At 37.0% G+C, this 20921-nt stretch overlaps 1 protein-coding gene across 37 annotated transcripts in view; it reads left to right on the top strand.

Moving 5' to 3' along the window:
* The window catches only part of CLASP2 (cytoplasmic linker associated protein 2), a 175597-nt gene that overhangs the window by 91542 nt on the left and 63134 nt on the right, over positions 1-20921 (top strand). For 32 of the 37 annotated variants that reach the window (NM_001191201.3, XM_059879721.1, XM_059879718.1 and 29 more), the window contains 8 exons: positions 1549-1608; positions 2718-2795; positions 3459-3626; positions 7368-7423; positions 8582-8755; positions 16568-16591; positions 18632-18649; positions 20734-20835. In NM_001191201.3, the coding sequence (NP_001178130.2) occupies positions 1549-1608; positions 2718-2795; positions 3459-3626; positions 7368-7423; positions 8582-8755; positions 16568-16591; positions 18632-18649; positions 20734-20835 (680 nt within the window). The remainder of the gene's footprint in view (positions 1-1548; positions 1609-2717; positions 2796-3458; positions 3627-7367; positions 7424-8581; positions 8756-16567; positions 16592-18631; positions 18650-20733; positions 20836-20921) is intronic. The other 5 variants (XM_059879719.1, XM_059879716.1, XM_059879729.1 and 2 more) reach the window with 1 other exon arrangement.

Below are 20921 nucleotides of genomic sequence, written 5' to 3'. Positions count from 1 at the left end.
TGTTTGGCACAGAGTATACAATCATGTTAGTCTGTCAATGTCTGTCTCATTATTTCTACAGTCTTTGATATCACTGGTATCACCACTAGCACCATTAGTGTTAAAGACAAAAAACAAGATTTGTGTATTGGATATTTCAGGAAATTGTAAAAAACTCTTTCCCCTCTTTTGTTTGATAAATATGTTTATTTAAGTACTTAGAATGTTCGGGAAGATAAGACATCATTGTTACCTGTAAGTGATTTGGAATTTGGGGACAGTTGTTTAATTACCTCTCTCTTATGTCAGGGTCAGCAAATAACAGTCCATTGGGCAGATCTGTCCAACAGTCTAGTTTTGTACAGGCACAAGCTAAAACTGTAACTTAACATTTTTGAAAGGTGGGGAAAAAAAAATGAGAGACTGTGTTGTTCTCAAAGCCTAAAATATTTGCTGCCTGAAATATTTACTCTCAGGCCCTCTACAGAAAAGATTTACCAGTCACTGTCTTACACTGAATAAAATGGTAATTGGAAAATTAGGGATGTTACAGAGAAGAGGAAGTCAAGAAATGCATCATAGAATTATCCTGAAAATGGGGAGTATTTCAATACCTGTAAAGGAAGTGAGGTGTAGGCAGAGATGGAAAGCTATGCTGCAGGCTGCAGGGCCATTGGACAGGCCAGTGAGCCCAGAAGGTGTGATAAATGGGAGGTTTCAGTAGGAAAAGAGGCTGACTGTGGAGGGAAAGGGGATAGATAGAAGTCAGGATATGGAGGGCTTTGAATGACTGGAAGAGAAATTCTGATATTGTTTGATCAGCGGTTTTTGGTGAGAAGTAATGTCATCCATCCTAGTTTTTATTCCAGCAGTGAACAGTGATTAAAAAGGGACAATGAAAAGCATTGGTTTAATTAAGTAGGACTTCTTACATTTCATGTAAGAGATGGGGTGGAAAACTGGAGCTGTATTTGTGATAATTGAGAGGAAGATTGAAGATTTTATTGAGTAAATTCAAGAGACTTCAGACAGAATTGAGACGTGATTATTGGATTTGGATGAGGGAGGTGATATCAACTGCTTCAAATGTCAGGGTTTAAGTCCCACTCTGTCACTACGGGCAAATTAGTTTAACCTCCGTGTTATTTCCTGATCTGTACCATACGCACTCCACGAGTAGATCGAGCGGGCAAGGATTAATTTGTTGTTTTGTATGTAGTGTTTGAGTTGACATCATAGCTTTCTTGGTCACCATTGTGTATCTTCAATTTCTAGTGCATAGTAGGTGTTTGATAAGTATCTTTTAAATTAAATTAAATTTTATATTTGAAAAACAGTTTCAAGTTAAAATTAAGGTCTTTTTGAACTATTAAGCATAGGAATAGTTGGAGTCTTAAAAAAATTTAAGTATTTGATAGTAAAAATATCTAAAAATATGTCTTATACTTTAATTCAGAAGACAAAACGCTGTATTATAGAAGAAAGTATTAATTAACATTTAGTTGTAAAATTATATAACTGAGTATTAATGTTGCAACATTTAGTTAATAGTTTATTTTTATTTTTCAGGCGTTCATTTGAATTTTTAGATTTATTATTACAGGAGTGGCAGACTCACTCATTGGAAAGGTATGCATCGACTCTTCCTCTTCCACCACTCTCCCCTCCCCTTTGTCATCAGTTCTTTAGAAATTGATGGTATTGGATTTGCATTATTTCCCATTTTCCTTTAAAAGTTATTTGTACTGATTTTCCTTTAAAGCTGAGGTGCTCCTCTTACTCATCGTAGCTGTGATTTTCTTCTTTGTGGGGTGAATGAGGGTCTCTTAGGTGAATGGGCAAGAAATTCCAGGTTAAATTGGGCAAGAAATTCCAGGTTTTATAAGAAATTCCAGGTTAAATTGGGCAGGTAGTTTAAAATGTATTTCTAGTCATGTAAGATAGGTTTCCCAAGGTGCAATTAATCAAGTAATGAATGATTTAGGATAGAAGAAGGGCACTTCTTTTCAGAGGAAAGAGATCAAAAACGTGAGAGAGATCTGTTGGCAGATTTCTCCACACCAGCTGTCAGGTGTCATTGGCCGTGTATATCCTGGGCAGTGTTTAATGAAGCTCTGCAGCGAAAAAGAGGAAAATAAGGGCAGCGAGTCAGTCACTGGCTATCTGTATGGCTGTATTTCTCATTTGTTTCACATGTGAAGCTTGGGATACACATGTATTTATGTTGAATACATTGCTGATTTTCCATTCTTATGGAAAGCATTAAATTTATTCACATCCCATTTTTAAAAAATAGAATAGTTGTTTACTGCAGGCATGATATAATTCCAAGTTTTCTTTAAGTTCTTTTGTGGCAGCTGCTATTCAGTCTGGTTAGTAACTGATTGTACTGCTAGCACATTTCTACACTGGTAGGTTAGTGAGGAACCACACACAAGATTTTCTTTAATTCATGAAAAATTTAAAATGTTAGTACTATTTGTCTGGATTCCATATAAAAATAATTATGTTCAGGTTTATAATGTTTGACTTGTCAGAAGGAAACCATACATGAATAAAATTAGTGGGGCAGATTATTAGGAAATCTTGCAATCTTAGATTCATTATTATATGCTAGTTGCCTTTTTTCTCCCCCTTGCCCATTTGTGATTGCTGTGTGATATACAGTATATAGGCAGTATCGTTTGTGGTGAAATAGATAGTTTTATACATGATCCCAAAGGTACTTTATTTTATAGACATGCAGCTGTCTTGGTTGAAACTATTAAGAAGGGAATTCATGATGCTGATGCTGAGGCCAGAGTGGAGGCAAGAAAGTAAGTCTATAACGTATTTTTGTGGTGGTTTAAACATACTTTGGTCTTTTCTTCGACAGACATTATGCTGGGAGAATGAAAATATTGAAAGTGTCCCAAGTATTGTATTTGATCAGCTCTTTAGTCAAGTGGAGATTGATTTTTCTCCATTAAACCTGTACTGGTTGTCTTATCAGTTCACTCAGCCTTGTTGTTTATATATCCATCAGTATTCGTATTACATCATAACATATTCACTTTTGTTGTGAATAAAAATATCTAATTTACTGAACATTTGTTACGTACCTGATACTTTGTAGGGCAGTAGGTATATGTTCTTTTTTAATCCTTAAAATGATCCAATGAAGGTGCTATCTCCTTTGGCAACTGAAGTTTGGAGATCTGGAAGTTTGCACAAGGCCACCCAAATTGTAAGGATTATAGTCAGATTTTGAACTGAGATTCCTTTTCTCAAAAGCCTGTTGTCTTCCTCCAAAAACTTGTTTAATTTAGAAAGTATTCACTTGGCACATTGTGGCTGTATTAAAACCTTTGGGGTTAAAAACTTTTGCTTTTCTTGAATGTACACATTTTACGGTTAATGTGTAATCATGCAAAGTTATTTCTTTAAGGTGTTTTTGTTTTTTTAGAAAAAAACCTTAAATTTTGTTGTTTGTTTTACAGGACATATATGGGTCTTAGAAACCACTTCCCTGGTGAAGCTGAAACACTGTATAATTCCCTCGAGCCGTCTTATCAGAAGAGTCTTCAGACTTACTTAAAGAGTTCTGGCAGTGTAGCATCTCTTCCACAATCAGACAGGTCCTCATCTAGCTCCCAAGAAAGCCTCAAGTAAGGTCATATAAAGGATCATTACTGATTACTTCCTCTTTTCAGCTCCACAGAGTTCCTTAAGTTGGATGGCTGAGTATCTGATTGCTTTCTTCTTAAAGCCTTGGAAGAATGATGACTGAATGTGCTTATTTCCTTTGGTCTGTTGCCTCAGGGGTTGGATTACATGCCTGTATAGCTTCTTCTCATTGGGTTGAGTTTTAGGGATTCAAAGTTTGTGCGAACATTTTCAGACACGTTTTGTTAGAATATGTTCATATCTTTGAGAAAGACTGGAAACCACTAATTCATATACTTTTTTTTAATACACCCAAAATAGTCCATATAGTAAGTAGCCCATTTCTAGGGCACTGTTGTGGAGGGATTATAATGGAGATTCATAAATCATCTTTAAAACTTTTACACAGCACTGTGTGACTGGTAAACACGCCATTGCTTTCTTTGCTTGCCTCTGGCATAGTTTGAGATTTTCAGCAACTCCCTCCAGGGGACAAAATTATCTAGTGTCTGACTCACTTCTCTGTGACTCCACTCTCATCATTATGCTGGCCACCTCAAACCCTTGCTGCCTTGGCAGTTATACCCTATTTTCTGTTTCTCTAGCCCTGTAAGATGGCTAAGATCCCTAGCAGTGGCCACAAATATCTGCAGATTTCTCTAGGGAAGAGCAGCTCACAGAATATCGGTCTGCCTCGCTGTAGTTGCTGTGTCTTTAGGGTCTTCATCCCCACAAAGACTGCTAGTTGCGTTGGCAACTTCCTGGTCCTGGACAGGTACCAGCGTGGGCGAGAGAGGTATCTGGGGCACAATTGCAGGAAGTACTGACAGGGTCTTATGAGTACTGTACTAAATAAGAGTTCAGTGGCTTACAAGTTTTCAGAGTAAAAGAAGATACGATTTGATTAAAAAAAAAATAATTATTGTAGGAATAATCGTACCTAAACTTCTATTTAAATTTGTGATAAATCCTTCACCTAAAATGAGCTTTGTTGCTTTTTTTCCCTTTACTTTTTCTTGCTGTACTCAAACTTTGTATATGAGTCGGCTGAAGATCATTGTTAAAATACAGAATCTGATTAAGTAAATCTGGGATGGGACCTGAGATTGTGCATATTTTACACATTCCCATGGAACAACAGACTGGTTCCAAATAGGAAAAGGAGTGCGTCAAGGCTGTATATTGTCACCCTGCTTATTTAACTTATATGGAGAATACATCATGAGAAACGCTGGGCTGAAAGAAGCACAAGCTGGAATCAAGATTTCAGGGAGAAATATCAATAACCTCAGATATGCAGAGGACACCACCCTTATGGCAGAAAATGAAGAGGAACTAAAGAGCCTCTTGATGAAGGTGAAAGAGGAGAGTGAAAAAGTTGGCTTAAAACTCAATATTCAGAAAACTAAGATCATGGCATCTGGTCCCATCACTTCATGGGAAATAGATGGGGAAACAGTGGAAACAGTGTCAGACTTTATTTTTCTGGGCTCCAAAATCACTGCAGATGGTGACTGTAGCCATGAAATTAAAAGATGCTTACTCTTTGGAAGAAAAGTTATGACCAACCTAGATAGCATATTAAAAGCAGAGACATTACTTTGCCAACAAAGGTCCGTCTAGTCAAGGCTATGGTTTTTCCAGTGGTCATGTATGGATGTGAGAGTTGGACTGTGAAGAAGGCTGAGCGCTGAAACATGGATGCTTTTGAACTGTGGTGTTGGAGAAGACTCTTGAGAGTCCCTTGGACTGCAAGGAGATCCAACCAGTCTATTCTGAAGGAGATCAGCCCTGGGATTTCTTTGGAAGGAATGATGCTAAAGCTGAAACTCCAGTACTTTGGCCACCTCATGTGAAGAGTTGACTCATTGGAAAAGACTCTGATGCTGGGAGGGATTGGGGGTAAGAGGAGAAGGGGATGACAGAGGATGAGATGGCTGGATGGCATCACTGACTCGATGGATGTGAGTCTGAGTGAACTCCAGGAGTTGGTGATGGACAGGGAGGCCTGGCGTGCTGCGATTCATGGTGTCGCAAAGAGTCGGACACAACCGAGCAACTGAACTGAACTGAACTGAAGGTGATGTCACTGCTTTTTGTCTATGGACCATTCTTTGAGTGGCAAGGATCTAAATAAGGTATTTTATTAGAACATCTTTAAACATAAACAACTTTGAAATCTGTGGACTTGAATCAATCTGCCTCAGCATAACAGTTTTAGGAGACAGTTATAAAAATAATATAATATTGGGTTTGATAACCAAATGCCAAATTTACCATTTAATAATAATAACTTAGGGCTTCCCTGGTGATTCAGATGGTAAAAAATTGGCCTGCAGCGTGGAGACCTGGGTTTGATCCCTGGGCCAGGAAAATCCCTTGGAGAAGGGAATGGCAACCCACTCCAGTATTCTTGCCTGGAGAATTCCATGGACAGAACCTTGTGGGCTACAGTCCATGGGGTCACAGAGTCAGACACAGCTGACCGACTTACACACAATAATAACTTAAGAATATTTTCAGTAGTCTGACATTACCTCTCTTCCCCTCACCTTTAAAATTTGTAGATAGGGAATTCCCTGGCAGTCCAGTGGTTAGGACTCTATGCTCTCACTGTCATGGACCCAGATTCAGTCCCTGGTCTGGGAACTAAAAATCCCACAAGCCAACTTCTCTGGTGGTCCAGTGATTTAAGAATCCCCCGCCAATGCAGAGAATACAGATTCGATCCCTAGGCTGGGAAGATTGTACATGTCACAGGGCAGCTAAGACCGTGGGCCACAGCTGCCGAGCCTGCGCTCTACAGCGCAAGACCCACAACTACTGAAGCTCGGGCTGTAGAGCACGCGGCTTCAGAGAGCTTGTGCTTCTCTAGAGCACAAGAGAAGCCTCCGCAACGAGAATGCCTTGAACCACAACTAGAGGAGGCCAGCACAGCAACGACGGTCAAGTGCAGCCAAAGATAAATAATAAAATTTTTAAAAATCCCACAAGCCACATAGCACGACAAGCAAGTGAAAAAATGAATAATATAATAAAGTAAAATAAAATTCATAGGTATACTTTCCAGGCCCTCTTACATACTTAGATATGTTTATTTTGGGGCTGCAGAGTACCATTGTAGTTACAGGTAAGTAATCAGAAAAGATATTAAAGGAGGCAGTGGATTCTTTTGAAATGATTCTAGCTGTTTTGCTTTCTGTACGTGTTAATACACGTTACCCTCAGCAGCAGTTGTAGCTTTGTTTCTCTTGCCCCACACAGTAACACTTAATAGCACTACTGTAGATGGCATTATATCTACAGAGTAATTGCTTGACTTTCCAGTGGCCACAACTGTTATGACTTAGGTGATGGAGGCTTTGGTTTCAGTGACTCCCTGTGTACTGGTAATAATACTCCCTCTCTCTCCTTCTAAGTAAAATACCTCAGAATAAAAGTGTTGGAGAGGGCCATTATTGAGTTCCCTGTTATAATATGTGTGCCGAGGACAAGAGTGAATAGCAGCCACCTGGTCCCTGTTCCTGTAGAGCTTACAGTCTTTATTCAGTGCTAGTTATTTCATTTTTGCTTCACAACTAATTTAGATACCAGTGATACATGACAGCAACTGTTCTGAAGTGATTTGTCAAAGAAAAATTGAAACCAAGTACTTCTCAAGTCTTCAGAAATCTCAGTGGTGTTTCATTAAGTGTTATCAGAGGAGTGATAAATTATTAAAAGTATTTCTTTTTACCTTGCAGTCGCCCCTTTTCTGCAAAATGGTCTACAGCAAACCCATCTGCTGTGGCTGGAAGAGGTAAATTGCCTTTTTAAGAGTCATAGCATATTTTACTTAATAAAGTAAAAGTGACTTTATAAATAAATGTTACTGTGTAAAAAGCTTTTCTCACTCAGTGTGTCATCAAGAATTTAAAAGTTTAAAACATTTTTAAAGTTTTCCTTAAAAGTTTTTGAAGCACATTAGAACTGTTTAAAAGCTAAATAGTTAAAAACAATAGCTTTTAAACTGTTTTAATGTGACCCACAAGGAGAAAATCATTTTACATTGTAAATACCACACATATACACTTTACAACCTGTGTTTGTATACCATATACATGTACTACATACAATGTATTATATGTAATTATATACCTACAACATACATGTAACATGTAGTATATTATATGTCAATATATGTGTATAGTATAATCTGAAGTTCCAGGAAGTCTACTTACCTTTACTTGTGACACACTCTGTTTTCTATTTTGTTTCATTTCTTTAAAGTGCCATCCTGACCCACTCAGTTAATTTCACAGCTTTATTAATGGGTCATAACTCAGAGTTTATAAAATTCCTTATTAAAACTGAAAAACTAAACACCAGAAATTTATTTTTATTTTATTTTTTATGTTTTAATATTTATTCAGGTCCATTTTTGAACTGAGGTGACTTCTTTCAGCATCTCAGCCATTAAACACCAGAAATTTAATGACTTAATTTGCATTGCCTGAGAGTGGCAGAACCTGAATTATTTTCTGAATTATCTTATCCCCAGACTGGTTCTACTTGCATTATTTTTATGGTCAAATAAATCTGTTTATCTTGTGTAGCACTTCAGTTTCATGAATCAGTTGTAAATATCATCTTTTCATTTACAAAACAATCCTATGAAGTTTTAACAAAGTATAGTTATTTTTTCCCATTTTTTTGGAAGGGGGAAATGAGGCAGAGAAATATTGAGAAAAAATTGTCCAAGATGATTTACTTGCAACAACATTGAAACTGGGGCATCCTGATTTTAAAGTACTTTTGTAGAATCTAGAAATAAAAGTACTTTTCTAGTATCCATTTGGCCACTATTTCCTTTTTGGATCATTATTCAGTATCTTGTGGTGATTTCAAGTGTATATAATTTTTACGCCATTTGCAATGATGAAAATAATACAGGTTACCTTTCCTTTGTTCTTCATAGTATCAGCAGGCAGCAGCAAAGCCAGCTCTCTTCCTGGAAGCCTGCAGCGTTCACGAAGTGACATTGATGTGAATGCTGCTGCTGGTGCCAAGGCACATCATGCTGCCGGACAAGCTGTGCGAAGTGGCCGGTTAGGTGCAGGGGCCCTGAATCCAGGTTCCTATGCATCACTAGGTAAGCTGGCTCACTATAGGAAACTGTACTGCATTTTCTCCCTGGTCTCAGGACACTAATGAACCGTCATCAATTTCAGTAACGTGGTGATAACTTTATCATCTCTATTTCATTCTTTCTAATTATGAGTAGTCAGTACATGTTATATGATTCTGTCCTTGGAATGTAGTTCTGAGATATCTAAAATGCCTTATTTCTCCTCTTCCTAATCATCTTGATCAAAGGAACAGCTCTTGATTCCTTGATTTGCCTGTAGAATTTTCTCAGTTCTGCGCTACTGCCTCATCCAGCTGCTGGTTACTGAGGAAGTTCGGTCTTGTACCCAGCTTCTCTGTTCCCCTTCTCCTACCTCTGTTCCCTTCCCAAGAAGGTAAAGCCTTTTGGGAATCTGGGAAAACTGCAAAGCTTAATCATAATCAAAACTTAAACTTACATCCCCAAAGCCATTCAGAGTTTGTTTTTTATATCCATCGTAAGAGTTTCCGGTTGGTTAGCCGTATTATTTGTCTTACTTTTGTGCTTCATTTTTCTTTCTCTTGAGTAGTAGTGATAGAACACTAGGCAGGTAGACCACTGGCAGTCCATAGGAAGTGCAGAGATTCTGGATGTGTATGTACTACATGGGGAAAGTGGCATGGCTGCATCCAGTGAGGAAAGCATAGATTATTCATTAAACGGTGTTTAGACACATGGCTTGCAATCTGGTACAAAAGTAAGTTAGAATCATGTTTTACACTGTATAACAATTTATTCCAGGTGACTAAAAAGTTGAACAAAAATATAAAGCAACTTGATGAGAACATAATAGTTGAATATTCATCTAATCTCAGGTTGGAGAAGACATTTCTAAGTATAAAAGCCAAAAATCCATGAGGGAAAAGTCTCTCAGATTGAAATCTAAGTGTAACAAGTGGCTGAAAACAGAAAGGGAAAAAGGTTTTGCCAGGTACTGCAAAAAAAGCTAAAATGTCTTCAAGTTTTATACATCTCGGGAATACAGGTGAGCTTATTTTTATAGAAAAAAAATTTTATATATGTCAAGAAAAGCATATTTCAGAATTGCCACCAAAACAGCAGAACAGATATTGAACATCAGTTGTAATCAAACAGATGCAAATTGACCTATAAATAAAACAAGAAAGTTAAAGTTAGTGACTACTGGTCATAAAGAATGCGGTTAAAAGTACAGATGTGAAATAATCATGGAGCACTTTTATCTGAGTGGCATTTTCATGATACCCATGAAGCTTTTTTAAATGTTCGATGTTTTGAGCCTATAGTCCAATGTTTTTAGATAACTATGCCAAGAAATAGAAAGAACGTTTATTATGTTTTTAATAATGTATTAGATTCAAGTTTGATATGTTACAAGGGGAAATGTTTAAGTTATGGTATACCCTTATATATGCCATGCAGCCACTGACAAGTCATATTTTTGATAAAGATCAAGTGATATAGCCTACTAAAAAATGTATGATAATTTCATCATTTTGCATAAAATTATACATATGAAGGACTGGCAAATACGGTTTTTTGTTAAGATTCATCTATATCATTGCATGTAGCTAAAGTTCCTTTATATTTCTATATATAATGTTCTGCTGCTGCTAAGTCACTTCAGTCGTGTCCAACTCTGTGCGACCCCATAGATGGCAGCCCACCAGGCTCCCCCAGCCCTGGGATTCTCCAGGCAGGAACACTGGAGTGGGTTGCCATTTCCTTCTCCAATGCATGAAAGTGAAAAGTAAAAGTGAAGTCGCTCAGTTGTGTCCGACTCTTAGCAACCCCATGGATTGCAGCCTAACAGGCTCCTCCGTCCATGGGATTTTCCAAGCAAGAGTACTGGAGTGGGGTGCCATTGCCTTCTCCAATTATGAATAATACTTATGAACATTTTTATTTATAGGACTGTACAAAAATGTTGACAAAGATGTCAACAGTGGGTTGATCACTGCTTTTAATTTTCATAAAACTTTTCTGTATTTGAAACATCACCTTGCTAGAAACGCATTATTATTTCAGTATATGAAAACCAATCAATATAATATACCTTGTAGTAGAACAAAGGATAAAAATCACATGATCACTAGATGCAGAAAAGGCATTTGACAAATTCTGTCACCCTTTCATGATAAAAATACTCAACAAACTGCGATAGAAGGAAACTTTCTGAGCCTGATAAAGATATCTGTGAAAAATCCACAGCTATCATATATGACATGATGAAAGACTGGATGCTTCTCTGAAAATCAACAAGATAAGGATGTCCACTCTTGCCCTTCCTAAGAGCATTGCCATGGAAATTCTAGCCAGGTCAGTTAGGCTAGAAAAAGAAATAAAAAATATCGAGATTGGAAAAGAAGTAAAACTTGATCTTACATATAGAAAACATGATCGTATATATAGAAAATCCTAAGAAATTCACAAAAAACTATTCGAGCTTTTTAATGAGTTTAGCAAAAGTTATAGAAGGTAAGATCAATATGCAAAAATCAGTTGGATTTCTAAATGCTAGCAGTGAACAATCTGAAAATAAAGTAAGAAAGCATTTCCAATGACAATAACCGCAAAAAGAAAAAATACTTAGGAATCTATATAACAGAAGGAGTGTAAGACTTCTCTAGGAATAAACTACTCCTGTGTTTCTCCTTTACTCTCACACTCACACTGCTGACACCAATGTGTGGGATTTCACACCAGCAATTATCAGACAACAGCTGGGTATCCTTCAGTGCAATTCAGTTGGAACATAATATATATTAACACAGGCCTCACAGGTTAAAGGCTCCCGCCCCGACTCATCCACACTTCAGACATCAACTGCAAGTCCAGGTTGTTACCTGTGCTTCTGACCAACTGGCTCTAAGTCAGAGGTGCCCTTGCCCCCTTCCTTTACAAAGGGAATTAAAGGATATGAATGAGCAGTCAGATGAAGAGATACAGGGGACGAGGTCTGGAAAAGTCTGAAGCCCAGAGCTGCTTTCCCTGTGGAGTTGCAGTGTGCCGCTCTCCCAGCATATGGGTGTGTTAAACCAACGAGGACCTCTGAATCTTGTGCTTTTGGCACTTTTATGGAGGCTTCATCACAAAGTCCTAGTTGATCATTTACTTGGTCTCCAACTCCACGCCCCTTCCCAGAAGATGGAGGATGGGGCTGAAAATTCCAAGCTTCAAACCATGGTTTCATCTTTGTGGGACTGTCCCACATCCTGAAGCTGTCCAGGAGCCCACCAGGAAATGCCGCAGTAGAACAAAAGACACTCTTGTCACCCAAGAAATGCCAAGGAATTTAGGAGCTCTGTCAGATACTAGGTCACCAGCAAATAATAGAACAAAAGGTACTCCATCCTACCATGTAAGAAATTACAAGGGATTTAGGAGCTCTGCCAGGAATTAAGGCCATATGTATGTTTTCTTTCACATTTGTACACTGAAAACTACAACACACTGTTAAGAGGATTTAAAGATCTAAATAAATGGAAAGGCATTCAATGTTAAGATAGGAAATTGACTTACGGATTCAATGTAATCCCCAAAGGCCAGCTACCTTTTTACAGAAATTGACAAACTGCTCCTAAAATTCATATGAAAATGCAGAGGATCCAGAATAGATGAAATAATCTTGGGAAAAAAAGAGCAAACTTGGTATACTCACACTTTCTGATTTCAGAACTTACTTCAAAGCTACAGTAATCCAGTCCATGTGGTACTGGCATAAAGATAGACATGTACACCAATGCAAAGAATTGAGAGTCCAGAAATAAACCCATATATCTGTGATCAGTTGATTTTCAACAAGGGTGCCAAGACCATGCCATAGAGAAGAATTCTTTTCAACAAATGATGCTGGAACAACTGGATAGCCACATGCCAAGAAATGAATTTGGACGCCTATCTCATACTATATCCAAAATATTAACTCAAAATAGATTAAAGACCCAAATGTAAGAGCTACAGCTATAAAGCTCTTAGAAGGAAACACATGTATAAATCTTCATTACCTTGAATGATGCGATGTTTTCTTAGATGCTTTACCAAACACACACAACCAAAGAGAAGCTGGATAAAGCTTGGACTTCTTCAAAATTAAAAATTTTGTTTCAAAGGGCACCATCAAGAAAGTGAAGAGACAACACACAAAATAGAGAAAAATGTGCAAATCACGTATCTGATTAAGGACTTAGATCTCAAATATATAAAGAATTTTCATAACTCAGTGACAAAAAGACAATTCTGTTTAAAAAATAGGCAAAGGATTTGAATACGCATTTCTCTAAAGACAATATACAAATTACCAATGAAAGCACATAAAAAGATGCTCAACATCTTTAGACATTAGGGAAATGAAATTCAAAAGCACCTCTTCATGCTCACTAGGATGGCTGGTGAAGATATGGAGAAATTGAAACATCACAAGTATGAGCATCACAAGTATCTGCTCATGGAATGTAAGCAGAGCCACCCTGGGAACAGTTTGGCAGTTTCTCAAAAAGTGAAACAGAGAGTTCCACTCCCGGCTGTTTACCCAAGACATATGAAACATATGTTCTAATTAAAATATATACATGAATAAATGTTCAAGCAACATTATTCATAACAGCTGTAAAGTGGAAACAACTCAAATGTTCATCAGCTGGTAAATGGTTAAGCAGATATGTACATACAATGAAACGGAATATCACTCAGCCATAAAAAGGATCATATTACATAAAAATGAAATACTAGTGCATCCTCTAAGATGGATGGAACCTGAAAGTATTACCAAGTTAGGTACAAACTGGCACATATTTATGATTCCATTTACATGAAATGCATAGAATAGGTGAATCCACACAAACATATAAATTAGTTGTTGCTAAGTGATCAGAGTTGGGAAAAATAGAGGGTGACATCAGTGGGTGTAAGATTTCTTTTTAGAAGTGATGAAGGTGTTCTGGAATTGGATATTTATGAGGGTTGTGCAGTCTTGTGAATATATTAAAAGCACTGAATTGTGTACTATGAAAGTGAATTTTATGGTACATGAATTATACATTAATTTTTTAAGTGGGGAAAATGGAAAACATAATAAAATTTATTCATTATGAGTCTTAACAAAACATTTAATAGTGTTTATTTTTTAGTACTAGGAAAAAAATATTGAATTTGAAATGTTTTAATGTGAATTTGAAAGCCATTTGCTACAATGTTTTTTTCATAAGAAAGTCGTAACAGTGCCATGAGATTCCTTAATTTGTTTCTTTGGTTCCTTAAGGTTTGAAGGGCATGTTTGCTTTCTTACAAAAGGGAAAGGTGCCTCTGTCCTCTTTTTTTCCTGACCCAGGCTCACATTCAGGGACAATGAGATCCTTGCCTGTAGCTCTTTCCGGGCTTAGAAAATAGATTTTCTCATTCTGTCTATTTCTGTGTCTTTTTCTCTTTTCCTTACTGTCTTCCTTCCTTCCTTCCCTCCCTCCTTTCCTCTCTTCTTCCTTTCTAGACGCCCTCCTCCACTCTTTCTGACCTTTCTTATACAGATGTGACTTGTGTTTTCTTTGTTTTCTTCACTTTGATTCTTGTTTATAATGGCTGAACATTTATGGGTCCAGAGATAATATGCTTCTGTATTGAAACAGTCTCTCAGTCTATCAGTAGGTTGCTAAAGGATGAGCAGCTAAAAGCTTGTTGAGTTTTATGCATTTGGAGTTTGACATCGCCGAGACGTCAACCTGGAATTGTTTTGGAGGCACAGTAGTATATGAGAAAGAATTACATACAGTGGCAGAAAACTCAGGAGAGAGATCTGTGCTTGAGATTAGATTCAGAAATGATTAGAGATTGTTCTTGTCATAATCTTTCAATATTAAACTCAATACATTACTGAAGCAGTTGCCACTGGGTTTTTCCGCCACTAAAGTACTGAATCCTTTGACAGTGGGGTATGATGAGTGTTTTGAGGTTCACCCTTTAAAACTTTATCCTGAGGAAGGAGTTTATCCTGAGGAGACAGGAATTTCTGTTAAGGAAACCTTGATATATCTATGCCAAATGGCTAGGTTTGTGAGATTGCCTAAATGAAAAAGAAAGTAAATGGTTTCAGTGGTGTCATGTGACAGAAGTCAGACTTGATTGAGGAAGAAGTTGGAAGGAGAATCTGCATAAATTATTCCAATGCTTAACGGTTGAGAAGAGATGAAAAAACATTGTAGCAGTTATCCATAGTTAAAGGTTAATGAACTTTTTGTTTTTTTAAAATTAAGGGAGTCACATATGTTTGTATACTAAGTTGGTAGGATCAGTAGAGAAGAAAAAGTTAAAATGCAAGAATGAGAGGAAATCGCTTATGGCCAGAATTCTTACAAGAGGCATAAGGAATAGGATGTAAGCGCTAGGGAGTTAGCCTTGGATGTTGAAGGGTTATCAGCGTCACTGAGGTCGGGGGAAGAAAAGGAAGAAGCAGGTAGTTCACGTGTCTTTGGGGCAGCTGGGCATTGAGAACCACGTCATCAGGAGTTTACTGTGTCTGTGTTTTCACGTTTGAGGAAGCAGAGTCAGGACACTGCTAATAAAAAGCAGGATGCAGGATGTCTGAGAGGTGACTAGAAGTATGCTACAGCTTGTTGAGGGGCCACAAGAGATGGGGTACTCTTCTGGCCTTCCTGCAACCTCCCACACATTTAAGAGACTTGCTGGAAGAACTCACACGACTTGGCTGTGCTCATGGCTGAGGTTTATTAGAGCAAAAGGACACACAGCAGGATCAGCAAGGGAGAACATCCCGTTGGGTGTTCTGGAGGCTTTGAGGCACAGGCTTTCAGAGTTATCACTCCCAGAGGTAGAACGATGGGCTGTGTGAAACATGCTCCTTCCTCTGTCAGTGACTGTAGAACATGTGTGTAGTGTTTCTGCCCGGAGAGACTCACTGAAGACTCAGCCCAGGGTGAGGGTAAAGGGGGAGTGGTGAGGTAGGCACTGCCATACACCCAGCCACAACTACCAGCATCATTCTCCCAAAGAGAGAGTAGGTGTTCCCCATAAATCACATTATCTGCAAAAACAGTTCAGGCAAGTTCTTTAACAGGAGTTCAGTACCTTGTCCCCAACACTGAAACAGTCAGGATCCAGAAGTAACTTCCCAGCGGCCAGCTAAGGGCCAGCCCTGTAACTAGGCTCTTCTTAAGAGTGTCAGGCCTGGTATGTTAATAATTTTCTGCACAGTCACTCAAGGCCAAGCCTGATGATTTCCCTAGTTTCTAGCAGTGCCTTTATGCATGACTTTGTAGTTTTATAATTGTCTCTGTTGGGGCACCTCAGTGTAGCGGGGTAGAAAATTAGAGTCATTTGATTTATCCATACTTCAGGGCTTACAGGACCGAAAGTGCTAGGAAAGGATGGGGTGAGGAAGCAGCAAGGCAGTAGAAGGAAGATAATGACAAAAGAGCTAAATTTAGAGTGGAATTTGGGGGTGTGCTCTAGCCTATAGAGGAAGAAAGAAAGCAAGGCGAGGTGACTTAGATTATGAGAAGCTCAGCAGACCCAAGCAGGAGGTTTGTCTGATGGTGGAGGCGTCCAAGGTTGGAACATGGGCTTCTCTAACTTCTCTAGGCAAATAAAAACTAGACTGATTATCAATTCAGTTTTTTTTTTTTTCTGGTATCTTTGTCTAACAAAGGAAACTCATTCTTATTTAATCTAGTATGTTTTAATTGAAAAAAAGCTTCATGTCTGTGCTATGAATTCTGTCTTCTTAAAAATAATGTTTTCCAGGGGTTATAAAATCTTTTTCTAATATACCAAGTTTTCCTCTGTTCTTTGCTTGCTCTTTCATCAAAGAGGATACTTCTGACAAGATGGATGGTAAGAACTTCCTTTTCTAATTCTACTAAAAAATTTTATGGTTCTTGGATTCTATGTAATATCTTTGTTCTCTTAATTTCTGAAAATAGACTGCTTATTTAGCAGCAGTCTTAATGTGAAAATGGTTCCATAATTCTCTGATTGAATTTGGGGCTAGACATACCCATTTTGGGTTTCTCAGTTTATTCAAATACTAGATTATTGTTTGTTTAAGTTAAATCAGTTTTCTTTTTTTAACCTGAGCCCTTACAATATTCTCGATTTCTCAAGTCTTTCTCAGAAATACCAGATTCAGGAGAAAGGAACCTCATAAGTCACATAATTCAATTCTTTAGCTTACTAACTCTGCTATAGAGAGAGACAGATCACATATTTTACAGATTCATATGTCTCCTCTGGTGGCTCAGTGGTAAAGAATCTGTTGCCAATGCAGGAGACACATGAGACTCAGGTTCAATCCCTGGGTCAGGAAGATCCACTGGAGAAGGAAATGACAACCCATTCCAGTATTATTGCCTGGGAAATTCCATGGGACAGAAAAAAATCAGATACAACGTAGCGATTAAAAAACAATAACAGTGGTCATTTATGAAAATAAAATGCCAGGTACAGATGCTGCCTTTTTAAGAGTGTGTTTCAAATGAACATTTAATCAAAATTGAACTTATTTTGAGCTGTACCTTTTAAATTTCATTATTTAGTTTATCTTTAGTTGCTTGATCCAATATGATCATTTTTATCTGTATGATATTTTTGTCTAGTACTAGACTCTATTATCCTTACTTCTCCTTCACATCATCAGATACTACAGTGTTATCTAGGAACTTGAGCTTTTTTGTAAGAACTTGTAAGAAGATCATGAATCTGTAAGTCACAGTATGAGATCTAGGAAAAATGGAAAACTGTGTGTTTTTCTGTCAGTTATTACATAAACTCTGAAACTGGTTTATCTTCCACTCTGATGATTTATTTAATCTTGGCTTGGGTACATGTGTGTTATTTATAATTGGTCTCTGTGCATCTCTTTATGTTTAATGTATTTCATAAATTTAAGGAATTATTAAATGAATGAAAACCCACCAAAAGGTAGTTTCTATATTTCAGACCATGTGGTATCACTTCTGTCACTGAGAGTCTGGATCCTTAAAAAACAAATTATTCTCATTTTCCAGATCAAAATTTTTCTTGTTTGGGTCAGAAACATCAGCCTATTTGAGAAATCACGTGTGTTATATAATGTGATACTCTAACTGATGTTTAGTCCTGCTTTTTTTTTTTTTTTTTAATCTATATACACACACAGAGAGAAATATCTGCTATTGCTCTATAATAGTAACAAGTTCTGATATTCATCCTTGATTTTTTTTTTTGACCGTGCTGTGCAATTTGTGGCATCTCAGTTCCCCAGCCAGACCTTCGCAGTAAAAATGTGGAGTCCTAACCAGTGGACTGCCAGGAAGCTCTCTTTACTTGATAATTTTTTTTGCTAGCTTTTACAGCATCTTAGGGAGTACAAAAAAGCTTGAATAAAGAGCTGACAGATTCATAGGTAACGCTTTGATGAAAACAGCACGGCCTGGGTCATGGATGTGATCCCATGTTTGTCAGTTCCTTTTCTAGTTCTTCCGTGGGCTCCCTTTTGAGAATGCTCAGAAAGTATTCTTACACTGGAAAGATACATTAAAACATTTGTTTGGAAGGGAGCAGTGACAGAGTTGTATCATTCTTGAGTAATTAGTTTTGTTACTTTTCTTCATTTAAAATTTTCAATATGAAATACAGTGGACAAACTGGTCTGTTACAAAATTTTGCTGTTTTCAGTTGTCTAGTTTTAACTGTTTTGTGCTGTGAGTCTTTAGGTTACCTCAAATTTTGTTTTATCTCAAAACCTTTTAAAAGCTAATATAAGGCTATCAAACTAGAAGATATTTTTTTCTTTTGCCCTTTTGTTTTCGTCTTGGGTGGGAGGCACAAGCAGAGTCTTAATATCAACATTGGCAGACTTTGTTGAAATGTTATTGTTTTATTTCTCTTATTTAGGAACAGCATCTGAAGATGGTAAGAATGAAACATTTTGTTAGTAACACAAATACCTCTACATTAATATTTTCATTAGGAATTAAATATTAAAAACTAAAATAGGCTACTTTCTTTGCAGATCTGTAATTTGCCAGCTGTGCTAGCCTCTACATTTTGTGTTTGGTTGTGTTATTCATGTAGGTTTTTTTTTTTTTAATCCTTCATCCTGGAGTTTTTGCTGTGTATCTTGCATTATCTCATGCTGGAAAAAATATAATTGCTTCACGTGTTTAATAATACCTAGTATAAAGTTACATAGTTTCATTTTTCCTGTAGTGACATTAACGCTTTTCTTTTATGTTTTTGTTTTTTAATTTTTGCCAGTTCATTTATACTTTGTGAGTGCACGCACCGTTGCTTTATCATTGGAGTTTAAATATCATCCCATTTAAATGCATTTATTTTGTCAGCTTTTAAATGTATCTTTGATTTTGAATCAGTGCCTGGGGAATTGCATATAGTTTGAATTTGGAAGTACAAAAACCTTGCTAGATATAATACTTTATATTACTGAACCAATTTACCTTTTTAAAAATATTTATTACTTTTCAATTTGGAGAAAGGAAAAACTTCAGTGTTTTTATTTATTCTACTTAAAGGCTATCTTATTAATTAAGCCTCTGATATGAAACACAGTTTTTTCCCAGATTATATGAGTGGTATTTTCTTGTAATACAACCAGGTAGATTTGACATTTTGATGGTCTCATGTTTACTCTGACATATTTAAATATTTTCGTATTTTAAGTTTTAGAATACTTTATAAAAATGGTTTCTGGCACTGTGTCACTATAATTTAGATAGTAATATCAAAATACTTTATCCTAACTTCTTTATTACAATGGATAAATTTTGCATTTCAAAAATAATAATTTTCTTTCTATTTTACTTCTTGGTCAGGAGAACATCATGTCCTATTCTAAGCAGACTCTGTAAAAGGGTGAAAGTCCTGAATCATGAGCTTTCGGGGGGCCTTGAAGAAGTTGATAGAATGAGAGGATCTACCACCTGTACTTCTCATTTTGCTTCATTTAATTCCTTGTTCTTAGTTATTCTCTTCTCTTCCCTCACTCATTTCATAATTTGGAAGTTTTCCTTACCTCTAGATATGTTTTCTTAATTAATATTGCCGTTATTAAGCTAGCCCGTAGATTGTGATTGCCCTCCAAGTTGTGCCTTTTAAATGAAAAGGATTCTGAGCCCTTCTCCATGATCACATTGGTATGGGTTCCAATGTGATAGTGATTGAGGCTGTTGCTCGAGAACACCAAAGTACCTACTAGTAATATATTTTTGTTTTTTCTGATGACAGTTTACTTAAGCACTTTGATAAATAAGCATTCTCTCCTTTGGTTCAAGAGCTCTAGAAACATTTCTGCGCCTTGGTTTCTGGAGGGGGATGAAACAGTAATAGAGAAGGAAGGAATACTGATTGGAGTTAGAGAAGGAAATGTGTAGAGAAAAGTGCCAACTCCTCTGTGATTGGTATTTCCTCAAATAATTTTATAAATGGAATTTGGTTGTTTGGGGAAGAGAATAGCAAACGTGTCCATGTATATCTGTAGTACTCTGATGTTTAGCACACCATATAAAAAGATATTTTAGCTAGTATTGTATCTTCATGCAAATCCCTTTGGAAGTACGTTTTCAGTCAGAAAGGCTGGGCTCTTGTTTCTAAGCTTAGGCTTGTATTTTAAACTATAGGCTGAATTTGAGAATAAATTAAATTTCATGGAAACTGAATAAGTGTATGCCTGCGGTAATTATCTTAATTATAACCCTACGGGACTAATAATATCAAACTGAGAATGGAGATCTTTTAGCTTGACTTTACTCTTACCCTTAAAGGAAAGTTAGTTTATGGTGCAACACATAAAAAACAGTATATATTTTTAAAATTTCAAGGGAACGCTAATCTTTAAAGTGAAGTTTACAGTGTTACAGAATTTAACGATACTTGAGAAGCACACCCAATTAGAAAATTATAGTGAGATTTTTTTTCCCCCTCATTACTAAATATTATAGAAAAATGTCTGTAATTATATAAATCATTTTATTCTTTAGGCCGGGTGAGAGCAAAGCTTTCAGCACCACTTGCTAGTATGGGAAATGCCAAGACAGATTCCAGAGGAAGAAGTCGAACAAAGATGGTGTCTCAGTCACAGCGTATGTATTGCCTATTAGTTCTCTCGTGTTTCTACAATGTTAGGATAAGCGTGTTCTTTGTATGTTACTGTATTAGGAGATTGACC

This window comes from Bos taurus, chromosome 22 (genome assembly GCF_002263795.3).
Source record: "Bos taurus isolate L1 Dominette 01449 registration number 42190680 breed Hereford chromosome 22, ARS-UCD2.0, whole genome shotgun sequence".
NCBI classification, from domain to species: domain Eukaryota; kingdom Metazoa; phylum Chordata; class Mammalia; order Artiodactyla; family Bovidae; genus Bos; species Bos taurus.
Note: the sequence above shows the minus strand (reverse complement) of the source record. Positions and strands in the feature narration are given on the sequence as shown.